Source organism: Pimephales promelas, chromosome 6 (genome assembly GCF_988280905.1).
Source record: "Pimephales promelas chromosome 6, fPimPro1.hap1.1, whole genome shotgun sequence".
Taxonomy (NCBI): Eukaryota; Metazoa; Chordata; class Actinopteri; order Cypriniformes; family Leuciscidae; genus Pimephales; species Pimephales promelas.
In genome coordinates this window covers 40,857,932-40,874,060 of record NC_142774.1, presented here as the reverse complement: position 1 = coordinate 40,874,060, position 16,129 = coordinate 40,857,932, and the positions used below count along the sequence as shown (strand labels likewise).

The 16,129-nt window shown below is 40.0% G+C and overlaps 1 protein-coding gene across 1 annotated transcript; it reads left to right on the top strand.

The window, feature by feature from the left end:
- Nucleotides 1–4,578: 4,578 nt before the first annotated feature.
- LOC120460488 (sodium/potassium-transporting ATPase subunit alpha-1) lies at nucleotides 4,579–15,202 on the top strand. Its single transcript, XM_039648260.2, has 22 exons — nucleotides 4,579–4,702; nucleotides 4,814–4,927; nucleotides 5,040–5,099; nucleotides 5,619–5,822; nucleotides 5,901–6,014; nucleotides 6,089–6,223; nucleotides 7,764–7,881; nucleotides 8,998–9,266; nucleotides 9,358–9,666; nucleotides 9,786–9,920; nucleotides 10,002–10,194; nucleotides 10,272–10,447; nucleotides 10,699–10,835; nucleotides 10,914–11,064; nucleotides 11,147–11,315; nucleotides 11,401–11,555; nucleotides 12,333–12,456; nucleotides 13,654–13,799; nucleotides 14,440–14,570; nucleotides 14,658–14,759; nucleotides 14,844–14,935; nucleotides 15,066–15,202. The coding sequence occupies exons 1-22, from the start codon at nucleotides 4,691–4,693 to the stop codon at nucleotides 15,092–15,094; spliced, it is 3,075 nt and encodes a 1,024-aa protein (XP_039504194.2). The 5' UTR covers nucleotides 4,579–4,690; the 3' UTR covers nucleotides 15,095–15,202.
- The last annotated feature ends 927 nt before the right edge of the window (nucleotides 15,203–16,129 follow it).

Genomic DNA, 16,129 nt, shown 5'->3' with positions numbered 1-16,129 from the left:
AATACCCCTTATATGTGAGCGTGCTGAGAGATTGGGGTCTCCGGGGACGGAGCGCATGCAGTGAAAGGACATCATGTGCTGAATTTCCTCGAGTGTGATTACAGGTGCCTTAAGGGTCCTTTTAAAGGAGCAGCTTACCTCAAAAACCACAATTCGGACACCATTTCTCATCGTGCAATAGAAAAAATGTGTTAGCCGGTTGAGTGTGACCCAAACAAATCATTTATGAGACTAAACTTGTTGTTAAAGGGTGTTTGTTAGGCACAGAGCAGAGTTTACGGTTGCTGAACACTGCTAATCTAAAAAGCAGTTAAAGGGTCATTAATTACTCATGTCGTTCCAAAACCCATGAGACTTTCGTTCATTTTCGGAACACAAATGAAGATTTGTTGAAATCTGAGAGCTTTCGTAACACGAGAATGATCCTCATTGGTTCTTGTAGAAGTTCAAATGTGATGCGTAACACAAGAATGAACCTCATTGGTTCTTGTTGAAGCTCAAACGTGATGCGTAACACGAGAATGATCCTCATTGGTTCTTGCAGAAGCTCAAACGTGATGCGTAACACGAGAACGAACCTCATTGGTTCTTGCAGAAGTTCAAAGTGATGCGTAACACGAGAATGATCCTCATTGGTTCTTGTTGAAGCTCAAACGTGATGCGTAACACGAGAATGATCCTCATTGGTTCTTGTTGAAGCTCAAACGTGATGCGTAACACGAGAATGAACCTCATTGGTTCTTGTTGAAGCTCAAACGTGATGCGTAACACGAGAATGATCCTCATTGGTTCTTGCAGAAGTTCAAAGTGATGCGTAACACGAGAATGAACCTCATTGGTTCTTGCAGAAGTTCAAACGTGATGCGTAACACGAGAATGATCCTCATTGGTTCTTGTTGAAGCTCAAACGTGATGCGTAACACGAGAATGAACGTCATTGGTTCTTGCAGAAGCTCAAACGTGATGCGTAGCACGAGAATGAACCTCATTGGTTCTTGCAGAAGTTCAAACGTGATGCGTAACACGAGAACGAACCTCATTGGTTCTTGCAGAAGTTCAAAGTGATGCGTAACACGAGAATGAACCTCATTGGTTCTTGTTGAAGCTCAAACGTGATGCGTAACACGAGAACGAACCTCATTGGTTCTTGCAGAAGTTCAAAGTGATGCGTAACACGAGAATGAACCTCATTGGTTCTTGTTGAAGCTCAAACGTGATGCGTAACACGAGAATGAACCTCATTGGTTCTTGTTGAAGCTCAAACGTGATGCGTAACACGAGAATGATCCTCATTGGTTCTTGTTGAAGCTCAAACGTGATGCGTAACACGAGAATGATCCTCATTGGTTCTTGCAGAAGTTCAAACGTGATGCGTAACACGAGAATGATCCTCATTGGTTCTTGTTGAAGCTCAAACGTGATGCGTAACACGAGAATGATCCTCATTGGTTCTTGCAGAAGTTCAAACGTGATGCGTAACACGAGAATGATCCTCATTGGTTCTTGCAGAAGCTCAAACGTGATGCGTAGCACGAGAATGAACCTCATTGGTTCTTGCAGAAGTTCAAACGTGATGCGTAACACGAGAATGAACGTCATTGGTTCTTGCAGAAGCTCAAACGTGATGCGTAGCACGAGAATGAACCTCATTGGTTCTTGCAGAAGTTCAAACGTGATGCGTAACACGAGAATGAACCTCATTGGTTCTTGCAGAAGTTCAAAGTGATGCGTAACACGAGAATGAACCTCATTGGTTCTTGTTGAAGCTCAAACGTGATGCGTAACACGAGAATGAACCTCATTGGTTCTTGCAGAAGCTCAAACGTGATGCGTAACACGAGAATGAACCTCATTGGTTCTTGTTGAAGCTCAAACGTGATGCGTAACACGAGAATGAACCTCATTGGTTCTTGCAGAAGCTCAAACGTGATGCGTAACACGAGAATGAACCTCATTGGTTCTTGCAGAAGCTCAAACGTGATGCATAACACGAGAATGAACCTCATTCATTTTTTGCACGTCAAGCCTCCATGTATATGAACGCAAACAAAGACATTTTGAAGAATTTTGGTTAATCTAACAGTTGAACGGCCCCATAGTGAGTAAATTATGACAGAATTTCAATTTTTGGGGTGAACTATCCCTTTAAATGGCTCATGCTATGCAATACAGACCTAAGGTTGGTCTCTTTTTATAATATCTGTGGGGACACACTAGAAGTGACATACTGCTTTCTGCAGGTTCTTCACAGAGACACTGCCTTATTTCACAGTTGTCATGTTTACTATCCTCTCTCGCTCTCTCTCTCTCTCGCTCGCTCAGTGTCTGACATTTCCCTCCACACTCACAGCTGCGTGCCTGAGAGAGACACTCAACACTGCGTATTGCACATTGATGAGCAGAAGAGCACACTTACAACGCTGACATATTGTGAAAATATAGAAGAGAGAGAATCTCTGGGGTGACAGACGTGTGTGTGTGTGTGTGTGGGTGGTCCAGTTAAACCCTACATTATGAGGACAAAATGTCCCCTCAAAGATGGCAATATCCCAAATCCTTGTCCTCGTGGGGACATTTTTGATCAGCTTATAAATCATACTGTGATGTTTTTTGAAAATGTAAAAATGCAGAAAGTTTTCTATGAGGGGTCGGGTTAGCTTAAAAAACCATTATGTCAAAGGAGAGTCCCCATTAAACATGAAAACATAACGTGTGTGTTGCATTCTCCACCTCTTCTTGATGGAAACTGACATCTTTGTCATCCTCAAATAATGGCCATGATGTGTATTATCTTATTTGTAGTTTTTTTTTCCCTTACGAAAAAGAAGTTTATTCAAGTGTGCCATTAGTATACTTCTTTTAAACTAAAAATAAGAAAGTATACTTTCAGTTTATTTTTCCTGTACTTCTCAGAAGTATACTTCAAATTACACTTAAGTGTACTTGACTTATACTGAGAGAAAAGCAAGTATGTTCTTGTACTCAATCTTTTGATCCAGAAATACTTAAAAGTATAAGTATTCAAAGTATACTTGTATAAGTATTACAGTAAAAAAGTAAACTACTAGTATGCCCATAAATTCACTTGCAGTACACACGAGATACATAATTATGAACTAGTTGTGCACTTACTGTTACACTTAAACATATACTTTTATGTACTAAAAGTGGGCCAATTTAGTCCCAAGCGGTATTAAAATAGTACACTTACAAGTTTACTACTAGTACATAGTGACATTAGTATACTTACTACATAATACTTAAAATATACTTAAGTATACTACATAAAATATACTTATTTTTCGTAAGGGTTGGCCAGATATTATGCTATGTTATATTAAATATTCTGGTTTGCATATCTCGAATACCATAATAGTCAAGCACCTTTCATTTGTACAGTAATTAATATTATATGTTTGTACGGGCCAGACATTATAGCATTAGATGTCCTTGTTCGTTTGCATTCGTGTTTATAGAGCGGCTGCTGTAATCACGTGTGCCAGACTCAGAGCGATACAGTACGAGCCCTTCCCCCTTCACAGAACGAGCCACTTCAACACATCATCCTTCCTTTTAGTCAATAATCCCTGTGTCAGACACACCAATCATGGGATGAAGCACTGGAACCGGATCGCTAAATAATAGTTTTCACTGTTTAAGAGTATTATTAGCTGTTACCTGATTTGACCTGACTAGTACACTAATACAGTATATTCTCGATTATTCAGCTCTGCTAACTCGCAGACCGCCTACTTTTGTACATAATGTTTCCTTTCAGAGACTGGACTCTTTAAAACCAGTTTTCATGATCCAATCAAGTTAATGAGTGCTAGACCCAGGAAAACAAATATTAAAATGTAACCACTAAAATGGATTTCTGCGACTGATCGTCACTGTTGACTTTCCCACAACCCTGTAATCACCTTGAATATCTGCACACTTCATCTCTTTCTTCCTAAAGCATGCTGTCATTAACAGGCTCCTGGTTTTCCTGGACTATTTACCAAACAAATAGATGCAAACTCAAAAGGAAATGTGCAAAGCATGCTCACCGACATATAAGTGGTGCTAAGCTGTTGAAAAGCATAACTATGGACTCAACTTAATCCACTGTTGACAGAGAAAAGATAGCAAGCCGTTTACAAAACACGGACAAAGCCCATGCAAAACTCGCGTTCAGAATTCTTGAGATCCGTTTGTGGCCGTGTGCAAACTTTGATCTATCAGATTTATTACTGGGTGTTGAATGGCAAAGGACACAATTTACTCAGTCATTCATCACGTACCTTTGAAATGGAGAAGTGGCCAAAGGTCATGAAAATAATGCTGGTTCCTGATCATTGGCAAATAAATGATTCATGATGAGGACTAATCAGTGCACGGGGAAGGTTTTCATTTTTAAACACGAGTAAAATGTTGTGTAAAATACTGTAAGACTATCTTGGTGTCAATGACATGACCTACCTGTTTGGATGAAGGTTGAATAAATGTTAAAGCTCGATGACAGCAGATGAACTCCTCCCTAATCTCCTCAAAACTCCTCCTTGAAACAGGTGAGTTGGCGGGGTATAAATTTTGTGAACCTGGCCAGGGCACACAGGAGCTTTTTGTCTCCGGAGAGGCTGTCAGGAGAACGACGACATTTTAAAATCCACAAGCTTTAGATTTTGATTGGGAATAAACCAGGAAAATGGGGCTTGGCGTGAGTGGACCATATTGTTTGCTTTCCTGCTCTTTTTGCTCCTTATTTTATCTCATGCTCTGCTTTTTTGAAATCTTCAATGTGTTTATTGCGTATTGTTATTCCTGATAGACGGGGAATGATAAGTACAAATTGGCGGCAACTTCAGAGGATGGAGCCAAAATGCCAAAAAAGGCGAAAAACAAGCAGAAGGACATGGACGATCTTAAAAAAGAAGTGGATCTGGTGTGTATATAAATGCATTAAGAAAATACTCATTGCATTAACGTACTTTTAACACTCCATTTAATCATAATGTGGGGAAACTGAGCTTTCAAGGCCATTTTCTTTTCCACAGGACGACCACAAGTTGACGCTGGACGAGCTTCACCGCAAATACGGCACTGACCTGACCAGGGTGAGTTTTGGGAAATCTAAAATAATTCATATGCATCTTTTATCTGATTAGCTGAGCATAAACGATTATTGTTGACTCTTTTCTGTCAAATCAAAGCGCTTTTACTCAAAATGTTTAAAAAAATATATACATTTGACGTCCGTGTAAGATGTCCGTGACATGTTCAAGGCAAAACAGTGGATTGTTATGTATTGGAAACAGTAGATTACTGTATATGTATTGGAAACAGAAGATTATAAATTGGAATGGAAAACCTCTAATTCAAGCTACTATGAATCTGAAAACGATGTGCGTGATATTATTCGAGCTGTCCTGAAGCTCCGCCCCTACCTGGACCAAACCCTCTGCCTGACCTTGACCTTCACGTCACTCCAACACCTCAAGGACAGCATGCCCCTTTCAGTCATTACACAATACGTGGAGTCTCATATTTATGTTTGTTTTAATCCACAGCTCAGATTTGAGCGTGCTCACCCTGCAACAACTCATTGACTCGTTTTTTAAAATCATTTTTGGCAGGGCTTGTCCTCTTCCCGTGCAAAGGAGATCTTAGCTCGCGATGGGCCGAATGCACTGACCCCACCTCCTACGACTCCAGAATGGATCAAGTTCTGCAAACAGCTCTTTGGTGGGTTCTCAACGCTGCTGTGGATTGGTGCGATCCTTTGTTTCCTGGCATACGGAATCCAGGCTGCCTCCGAAGACGAACCCGCAAATGACAATGTACTATAGCGCCAAAATTATGCATGCATAGTTAATATGCCAACAAACGTAGAATAATTAGTAGAATCATTTTTGCAGCTTTACCTGGGGATTGTGCTTGCTGGTGTTGTCATAATCACGGGATGCTTCTCATACTACCAAGAAGCCAAGAGCTCTAAGATCATGGAGTCTTTTAAGAACCTCGTTCCTCAGGTACTGACATTTAAGAATGATTCTGACAGACATTTTGGCTCTAGACGTCGTTTTAATACATTCTGATTTTGTAGCAAGCCCTGGTTGTGCGTGATGGAGAGAAAAAGAACATCAATGCTGAGGAGGTAGTCGCTGGAGATCTTGTGGAGGTCAAAGGTGGAGACCGAATCCCAGCTGATCTTCGTATCATCTCGGCACATGGAATGAAGGTAATACCTAAAGCTAATAGGCTTTATGCCCAGCTGCACTACTTCCTGAACTTCAGCCAGCTCCTTGTTTCCCATCTTCCATTATTGGACAAACTGATTGATCCAGGTGTGTCTGATTATTGTTTTTGTGACTACTGAGGTCTGACACATCTGGATTAATCAGTTTGTCCAATTATGGAAGACAGGAAACAAGGAGTGCTCCTATACTGTTGAAAAGACTGGCATAGATATGTTGTGTTTTGAATGCTGGTCGCCACCAACCAGGCTTCTTAAGAAGCGTAACCAGAAAGATTTTTTTTGGCTAACTGGTTGCTATTAGGGATGCACGAAAAAAAAAGAGTTTTGTCCGATACCGATAACCGATAATTCGCCGATAATCTATATATTGGCCGATAAATCTAAATCCAAATGCGTATATGTTTTTAGAGCCTGATTACAAAAACAAAAGTCTCACCATTAAAAGTCATGTCTCAAGAACACAATTATAATATAATATATATATATTACTTATTATAATTTTATGTAGCCTGCATGACAGACCAGGGCTGGGTTTCCCAAAAGCATCGTAAGCTTAAGTTGATCGTAGAACAATTGCCACCAATGGTCTCTACGATCAACTTAAGCTTACGATGCTTTTGGCAAACGCAGCCCAGCCCGTTCTCGTCATATACTGACGCTTTTGACATCAGTGACACCCTTTAGCGTCAATATAAGACATATATATGGGCCAGAAGGCGCCTCCTAGTGGTGTAACCCTAACCCTACCCCAGAACTAAACCTACCCATAACCGAACAAAGCTCTGTGCGTGTTAAATTGATGCTAAAGTGTGCCATGTGTGTTGGATTTAGACGAAATTTCAAAAGCGTCACTATATGACACCCTAGGAAGGGAACGCGTTGTAGAGACTTGAGGTGCATGTTCCACTTAACTGTATTTTCGTTCTTTGAAGGGATTCCAATCATATTTCAACCAATTTAAAACCATCATGGCGAAGAGTGCGGATCTGAAGTATCTCAGCTAAAGGAAATAATCCATTATTTATCAGCTTTTATATATTGCCCAAATTGTCTTATTGGGCCGATAACATAACATTTATCAGCGGATACCGATAAATTGTGCATGTGTAACCCCTCACACCCGGGTCCAACTCGACCCGCTCGAACCTCGAACCCGGGCCTCGAACCTGGGTCTCCGGCATGAGGGTCAGGCGCGCTAACAAGGAGGCTAAAGACTGCAGCCTCTAGCGTCTGTCGCTAGAGCGCCTATTGAGATCGGGGAGTGAGGTTTACTCGCACAGCAACTACTAGCTGGCCTCCGTTACACATGCCTAGTTACTATGCAAGTCAACCAAGGTTTTGTTGGTGAACAAGTTGTCTATGCTGGTCTACCAGCGAGACCATTGGTGACCAAACCTGCTCCTGGTGGGCCAATGTTTTACAGAGGTAAAACAGCTAGACCAACACCAAACCAGTACTAATCAGCATAAATAAGCCTGGACCAACATGGATATTCATGGAAATCTTCCTTCCTTCTGTGCAGGTGGACAACTCTTCACTCACTGGTGAATCTGAACCCCAGACTCGTGCTCCTGACTTCTCCAATGAAAATCCCCTGGAAACCAGAAACATTGCATTCTTCTCTACCAACTGCGTTGAAGGTACAATGATAAGCCGAAATTTGTTGAATAACAAAAACAATGACAGAAATATAGCTGCAAGCAGCAAATAAGGGGGTTCAAGCACTTTAAGGACATTAAGCACATGCGTATAAAGGTGTTGTGTTATTATTCATAGATGGAAAATACCAATATGTTTTAAAAGCTTTTTAACAGTTATCGAGGTTAAGTCAAGAACCTAGGACTAGTTCGTGAAAGTAGGTTTTAGAAATAATCTCCAAGATTTAACAAAGTTGTTTTACCAGTTCTACCACGTGGTAAAATCACGTTATGCACGTGAAAAACGCGAAGGCGCCCTCCCGGATGGCTGATTCGTTCAAATGTCTCACAGACCTCTAGGGCCGGCCCAGCAAGTTTCGTTCCGATCGGCCTCCATTAACCTTGTCTGACAGACGCTCAAACATCATTGGCCAATGGCGGCCATGTTTTTTAAAATGCGCAAATGTCCTCGTAGACAACTGCAGCGCCTTGGACAAAGACGATGCATGCCAGTTTTCAATCATACTGACAGTTGTGTATTTTATTGTCCACATGGCCAGTCGCTGCGTCATTTTTCATGTGACCATAGACTGAGCCCATTCATAGGTGTGCCAAAATTGGTGAAATGATCTTAGTATCTTAGATTTTAGTATTAGCCATGGACGTGTATCGAAATTTGAGATTTTTTTTAAAATTATTTACAATCAGACTCCAGAGAATCTTCATGCACTGGTTGAGCGTACAACCTAGGACTACTTCGCAAAAGTAGGTTTTTCTAAAAAACCCAAATACCCCCAAATGTTGCTATGGTGTCAATCGAATCTGGATTCGAGGATCAAGAATTACAACCAAGAATTACGAGCCTGAGACAAAATGTTTAGGAGTAATGAGCCATTCCATACTTTTGATCAGGCTGATTGGGGCAAGCTTTGGTGACGTTGTAGTAGACGGAGGTACTACTATCCCTCAAAGTTTCAAGTCTCTACAACTTTTTGTACTACTTTTTGGTTTACTTTTATGGGAGAATACTGATCCTTGGAAATTCTAACAATACAATTGGTTACAGCGCTAATGACTTGAACCCCTAATCATGTAATTAAAAGTTACAATATTCAATAGGTACTGCCAGAGGGATTGTCATCAACACCGGTGACCGCACCGTCATGGGTCGTATCGCCACTCTTGCCTCCAGTCTGGATGGTGGAAAAACACCTATTGCTAAAGAGATCGAGCACTTCATCCACATCATCACTGGTGTAGCTGTTTTCCTGGGTGTGTCCTTCTTCATTCTTTCTCTGATTCTTGGATATGGTTGGTTGGAAGCTGTCATCTTCCTGATTGGAATCATTGTCGCGAATGTGCCTGAAGGTCTCCTTGCCACTGTCACTGTAAGTCTTGTTCTTGTTTAGTCAACTGTATCTACTCTTTAAATTCTTTTCTTGAGCCAAAAATGATTGTTGAATGTGTAACTTCATATAGGTGTGTCTAACTCTGACCGCCAAACGAATGGCAAAGAAGAACTGCCTGGTGAAGAATCTGGAAGCCGTGGAGACTCTTGGCTCGACCTCCACCATCTGCTCTGACAAGACGGGAACTTTGACCCAGAACCGAATGACCGTCGCTCACATGTGGTTTGACAACCAGATTCATGAAGCAGACACCACAGAGAACCAGAGTGGAGCCTCGTTTGACAAGAGCTCTGCTACTTGGTCTGCCCTTGCTCGTGTCGCCGGCTTGTGCAACCGTGCTGTCTTCCTTGCTGATCAGAGCCATCTCCCAATCCTTAAGGTGTGCTTGAGTTTCTCAATATTAATAACTTTAGGATGTTAAGGGAAATATCTAGATTAGAGTGATTTGTAAATCAATATATGTTTGTAAAGTAAAATAACTAAATCCATCTTTTGTAGCGAGAAACAGCTGGTGATGCCTCCGAGTCTGCCTTGTTGAAGTGTATTGAGCTGTGCTGTGGTTCAGTCATTGAAATCAGAGAGAAGTACACAAAGATTGCGGAAATCCCTTTCAACTCCACCAATAAGTATCAGGTATTTTTGTTGATGTATCTTTAGAGATGATGATGTAGATTTGGCTGGTCGCCCTAACAACGCCTAATCTGCCTTTTCTAGCTCTCAATCCACAAGAATCCCAATTCCTCAGAGTCTAAGCACCTGATGGTGATGAAGGGAGCGCCTGAGAGAATCTTGGATCGATGCTCCACCATTTTGATTCAAGGAAAAGAGCAGCCTTTGGACGATGAAATGAAAGATTCATTCCAAAACGCTTATGTTGAACTCGGAGGTCTTGGAGAAAGAGTGTTGGGTAAAGCCAACTTATGAAGTTCTATGCGCCATGAAAACTATAACTATGCACACTAGTGATTGTGTTCTTTCTCAAAGGTTTCTGCCACTTTAGCCTCCCCGATGACCAGTTTCCTGAGGGTTTTGCATTTGATACTGATGAAGTGAACTTCCCCACTGAGAACCTGTGTTTTGTTGGCCTCATGTCCATGATTGATCCTCCTCGTGCCGCTGTACCAGATGCTGTGGGCAAGTGCAGGAGTGCTGGAATCAAGGTGTTGCTTCACCTTGATTCAAGACTGATGGCTTGATTACATTTTACCTGTATTAAAGTAAATGAATCAGATGATCAAGCATTATATCTTCTATCGCAGGTTACTTGTGACCATCCAATTACAGCTAAGGCTATTGTAAAGGGTCTTGAATCAAGATGTTGTTCTTGATTCAAGATCCATGTTGCACCTTTGTGCTCTTGTTGCAATGACATTCAGTTAATCAGATGTTAATGCATGATCTTCGATTACAGGTTATCATGGTTACCGGTGACCATCCAATTACAGCTAAAGCTATTGCTAAGGGCGTTGGTATCATCTCTGAAGGCAACGAGACTGTGGAAGACATTGCTGCTCGTTTGAACATCCCTGTTGGAGAGGTCAACCCAAGGTAAACTCAAGGGCATCTCAAACAAAAACTTTATAGACAACACGTTTAGATATCTGCTAATGCAAAGTGTGCCTCTAGGGATGCTAAAGCCTGTGTGGTCCATGGTGGAGAACTGAAGAATATGAGTGAAGAAGAGATGGATGATATCCTGAAACACCATTCAGAAATTGTGTTTGCCAGAACTTCTCCTCAACAAAAGCTGATCATTGTTGAAGGTTGTCAGCGACAGGTACCGTCATCTAATCAATCCTATTGATTCTAGATGATTTTACCCAGCAGGGACCATTTAAATGCATATTTTCTCTAATCAGGGTGCCATTGTAGCCGTGACCGGTGATGGTGTCAATGATTCTCCAGCTCTGAAGAAGGCTGACATTGGTGTGGCTATGGGTATTGCTGGATCTGACGTCTCCAAACAGGCTGCTGACATGATCCTTCTAGACGACAACTTTGCCTCAATTGTCACTGGAGTAGAAGAAGGTATGACGTTATTGGGGACTTAATTGACTGAGGAATTATTAAGGTTACTTTAAGACCTAGCTCTCAAATGTGTCTTCAATTTTAGGTCGTTTGATCTTTGACAACTTGAAGAAGTCCATTGCCTACACCCTGACCAGTAACATCCCTGAAATATCACCTTTCCTCTTATTCATCATTGCTAATATTCCTCTACCTTTGGGCACAGTCACCATTCTCTGCATTGACCTGGGAACAGACATGGTAGGTGAAATGACACTTTTTTATGTAGAATATTATCCAGTATGAGAATCAGGGATATCAAGCATTGACGGTTCATACAACTGTTGTATACACTCTAAAAAATGCTGGGTTGTTTCAACCCAAGTTTGGGTCAAATATGGACAAACCCAAATGTTGGGTTAAAATGAAATTAAAAGATGTACAGTTGAAAGTGAAAGTTGGGTTAAAATTTGAAATTACATTTTTAACCCAACGTTTGGGTTTGTCCAAATTTGACCGAAATTTGGGTTCAAACAACCCAGCATTGTTTAGAGTGTTGATTAGTTTTCCTCTTCTTCTTTGGGTTGGCAGCCTTATGGTAAACGATATTGAAATTTGGTAAACTGATGAGAGTTGACCTGAGCTGGATGATAACATCACTCTTTTATGGAGAGCTGCTTTACAGCTGAATTGAACAAGTGTCTTAATTGATGAACTTTACAGTTATTGAACTGAACTGAATCAACTGACTTCTACTGAACAATGAAACTATTGTCTAGGGCTACTTTACACCAGAAACGTAACCATGTTAAGTTAACTCAACCAACAGCTCAACATTTGACATACATTTTTGCTAATAACTAATTTTCTTCTGATTCGTTGGATCATGGTTTCCTCAAACTTTAAACTTATGCCAATGAATAGCATCCCAACCAGGAAATTTGGGCCTTATCTTGGCAATGCATGGATGCATTGAATTCTACCTTGTAATTGTCATCGCACTTGCATTGCATTTGATTTTTTTCAATGTTTCCAAAGGTTCCTGCTATCTCATTGGCCTACGAAACTGCTGAAAGTGACATCATGAAGAGACAACCCAGAAACGCTAAAACAGATAAACTGGTGAATGAGAGGCTAATCAGTATGGCCTACGGTCAAATCGGTAAGAGCATAGTTATTCTAAACAGATGTGCATACCTGTTAGCTCTATGTTCATTCATTGACCTGGTTTTAAACAAGAACTTTATTGTTCTTAAACTTAACTATTTTACTCTAAATTAATTATCATGGATGCTCAACATAGAAAACATCACCAATAAGCAAAACACACATTCGATTGTACAAATGCACTGCAGCAGTCTTTGTTATTTATTAAGGGCGTGTTCACACTTACATGTTTGGTTAGATTAAAACGAAGTTAGTGCTGTTCATTTGAAGATCTTCATTTGTGTGTGTGACGGAGGGATTCCCGCCGCTGTTTTGATGCCTTTACACATTTTATAAGCTCTTTGCAAGTTCTCAGCTGGTCAAAATACCATAAATTGAAGGTTGCACGCATACATCGAGCTCATTTAGCCCAGCACGCAGCATGGTTTTGGATGTTCGGTAAGTTCCGTCTCGAAATCTACAACATCCCAATGCCTTTAGGTCCGGTATCTTTAGGTTCAGGGTTAAAATGCTAATGTGAACGCTAGGCAGACCAGGACTAAATGTTTTTATGGTCCGGACCAAACAAACCAAGCGAACCAAACTACATGTGTGAACACACCCTAAAGCAATAAGCCCCAAGAAGCTGTGGCTTACAGTGACTTTATCGCGTTGTTAGGCACAGCCCGTTCTCATCCCAAGAAGTCATATAACTGACGTTTTTGACCATACGTCAACATCCGACGTTTTAGGGTACCCTTCAACGTCGGTTAGATGACGCTATCTAATCCTAACCCTACCCCAGACCTAAACCTAACCTACCTTAAAAGGTAAAGCGTCAGTTGAATGACGCCCTAGGATCGTCATCTAAGTGACGTTAAAGGGTACCCTAAAACGTCGGATGTTGACGTATGGTCAAAAACGTCAGTTATATGACGTTTTGAGATGAGAATGTGTTGTTACTACAGCTTCATTAAGCACAAATAAATAGTTAAGGTGGCTATATCTTTAGCACATTAAAACTGTCAACGAAACTTCATAATTGCTAATTATGAACAGCGCCACCTACTGTTTTTTTAAAGAAAATCTAAATAACGTATTTAAAATGGAATGCACTACAATTTCAAAAACAAATGCATTACATTAATATATACTTCAATCTATTGTCAGACCCTCCTAACTTAAATATTAATGTCATCATACATATTTTTAGGTATGATGCAAGCAGTTGCAGGGTTCTTTGCCTACTTTGTAATTCTTGCCGAGAACGGATTCCTGCCCTCCGATTTAATAGGAATCCGAGTCAAGTGGGATGATAAGTATCTCAATGACCTGGAAGACAGCTATGGCCAGCAATGGGTAGGTGTCATAGCTCTATAAATCAAAAACTTGTATTAAACAACAAATGCAGACATCCCACCAAGCAAAAACGAATTTATGATAATACCAGGTGATCTTTCTTCTTGGCTGACCGATGTGATTGAATCCAGACCGCAACATGGTTTCGCCCAGATCTGGCCCACATCTGCTCTTTAAAAATGCTGGGTTGTTTTAACCCAACTTTGGGTCAAATATGGACAAACCGCAAACATTGGGTTAAAAATATAATTTAAAAATGTTACCCAATGGCTGTTTGTCCATATTTGACCCAAATTTGGGTTAAAATTAGAGTGTGAATCCACATGTACCAGATGTGGCCCGCATCTGGGCCGACACTATGTTGCTGTCTGTAATACTAGGGATCTTGTATTTAATTTACAATACATCAATATGCCACTCTAAAAAATGCTGGGTCGTTTTAACCCAATGTTGGGTCAAATATGGACAAACCCGAAATGTTGGGTTAAAAATGTAATGTAAAAATTTAACCCAACGGCTGGGTTAGTCCATATTTGACCCAAAGTTGGGTTAAAACAACCCAGCATTTTTTAGAGTGTGCGGGAGAGTCCCGTACCTTTACGTATCTACGTTAATATTGCTCATGTGTTTATATTTCTAGACGTATGAGCGCAGAAAGATTGTGGAGTTCACGTGTCATACGGCATTCTTTGCCAGTATTGTGATTGTGCAGTGGGCTGATCTAATCATCTGTAAAACCAGAAGGAATTCCATTGTACAGCAAGGAATGAGGTACGTAAACAAAGGGTCCAGACATTAACATGTGTAAAATGTGTTATTTTATCATAATGCTCATTGCTCACTACTATTATTTCATAGAAACAAAATCCTCATCTTTGGACTGTTTGAAGAAACTGCTCTGGCAGCTTTCTTGTCATATTGCCCCGGCATGGACGTTGCTTTGAGAATGTATCCTCTCAAGTAGGTTTTTACAAATTGGATTTTTTATAACATATAGCAGACTTTGAAAACCATTAACCACCTAACATTGTTATTATGATTTAGACCATGTTGGTGGTTCTGTGCCTTCCCGTACTCGCTGCTCATCTTCGTATATGATGAAGCTAGAAGATACATCCTCAGGCGGAGCCCAGGAGGTAATTGATATATGTTTAAAGCTTTCCCAAGAGGAACTTTGGATTTTGAATTGGATTTCTGATAAATTTCCTAACAGTGTTTTGTTGTTTTGCATGAACTGGCTCTTATATCTGTGCTGTTTTGTTTCAGGCTGGGTGGAAAAAGAAACATACTACTGAAACAAGACGACTTTATGTCACAAACATATGCAAGAAGACATTCGTTTTGATATTTTCAAAATGATACACAATCTGGTTATTTTCAATCAATAAACCTGTGAAATAATATTAAGGTTTTTTGTTTTTTTTGGTGTTCTCAATCTGCTCTATGAATCTGAAATATGAGCAAGATAGCATGATTTCACCCACTCATTATCTTTTTATAGTTCTTGGTAACCTAAAAGTATTGACTGTGAGCATTGTGTCTCTACTCTTAAATTTCACAGTGATGCAATAGAATATGTGTTTTTGGTTTATCAAAGAAACTTTCAGTTAACTGTTTTTAAAATATCAATTTTTTCTTACACTCTTAAAAATAAGGGTTCTTAGGGAGCCCCTAAAATTTGTCAATGTTGTTGTGTTCTCTTGCAAATGTTTTGCGTTCTCCCAAGAAAGAACTAAAGGACATTTTGTCCACTAAAAAGAAACTAGTGGTCCCATGGATGTTAAAGGTTTTTCATGGAACCAACAATGCCAATAAAGAACATTTATTTTAACACTCTAAAAAAATGCTGGGTTATTTCAACCCAAATTTGGGTCAAATATGGACAAACCCAAATGTTGGGTTAAAAATTTAAAAAAACAATGTACAGTTGAAAGTGAAAGTTGAAGTTGGGTTAAAATTTAAAATGACATTTTTAACCCAACATTTGGGTTTGTCCATATTTTACCCAATTTTGGGTTAAAACAACCCAGCATTGTTTAGAGTGTACAAATCACTAAAGACAACAATCAAATATCACATTACTGTTAGTAAAATTGCTTTAATCAATTTATTGATTAATTAAACTACTGTATGTCTTCTTCAGGTGTAAAAACACTATGTGTAGTGGCAGTCTCTAATCAGTTTAATTTAAGAGCAATAGAAACTGATGCAATATTCCATCATGTATGAATGAATGAATGAATTAATTAATAAATCATTTAATCATTCATCATGATTAAAAAAACACTTGTGATAATGACATCATTGGGCATACTTGTGATTTATCTCAA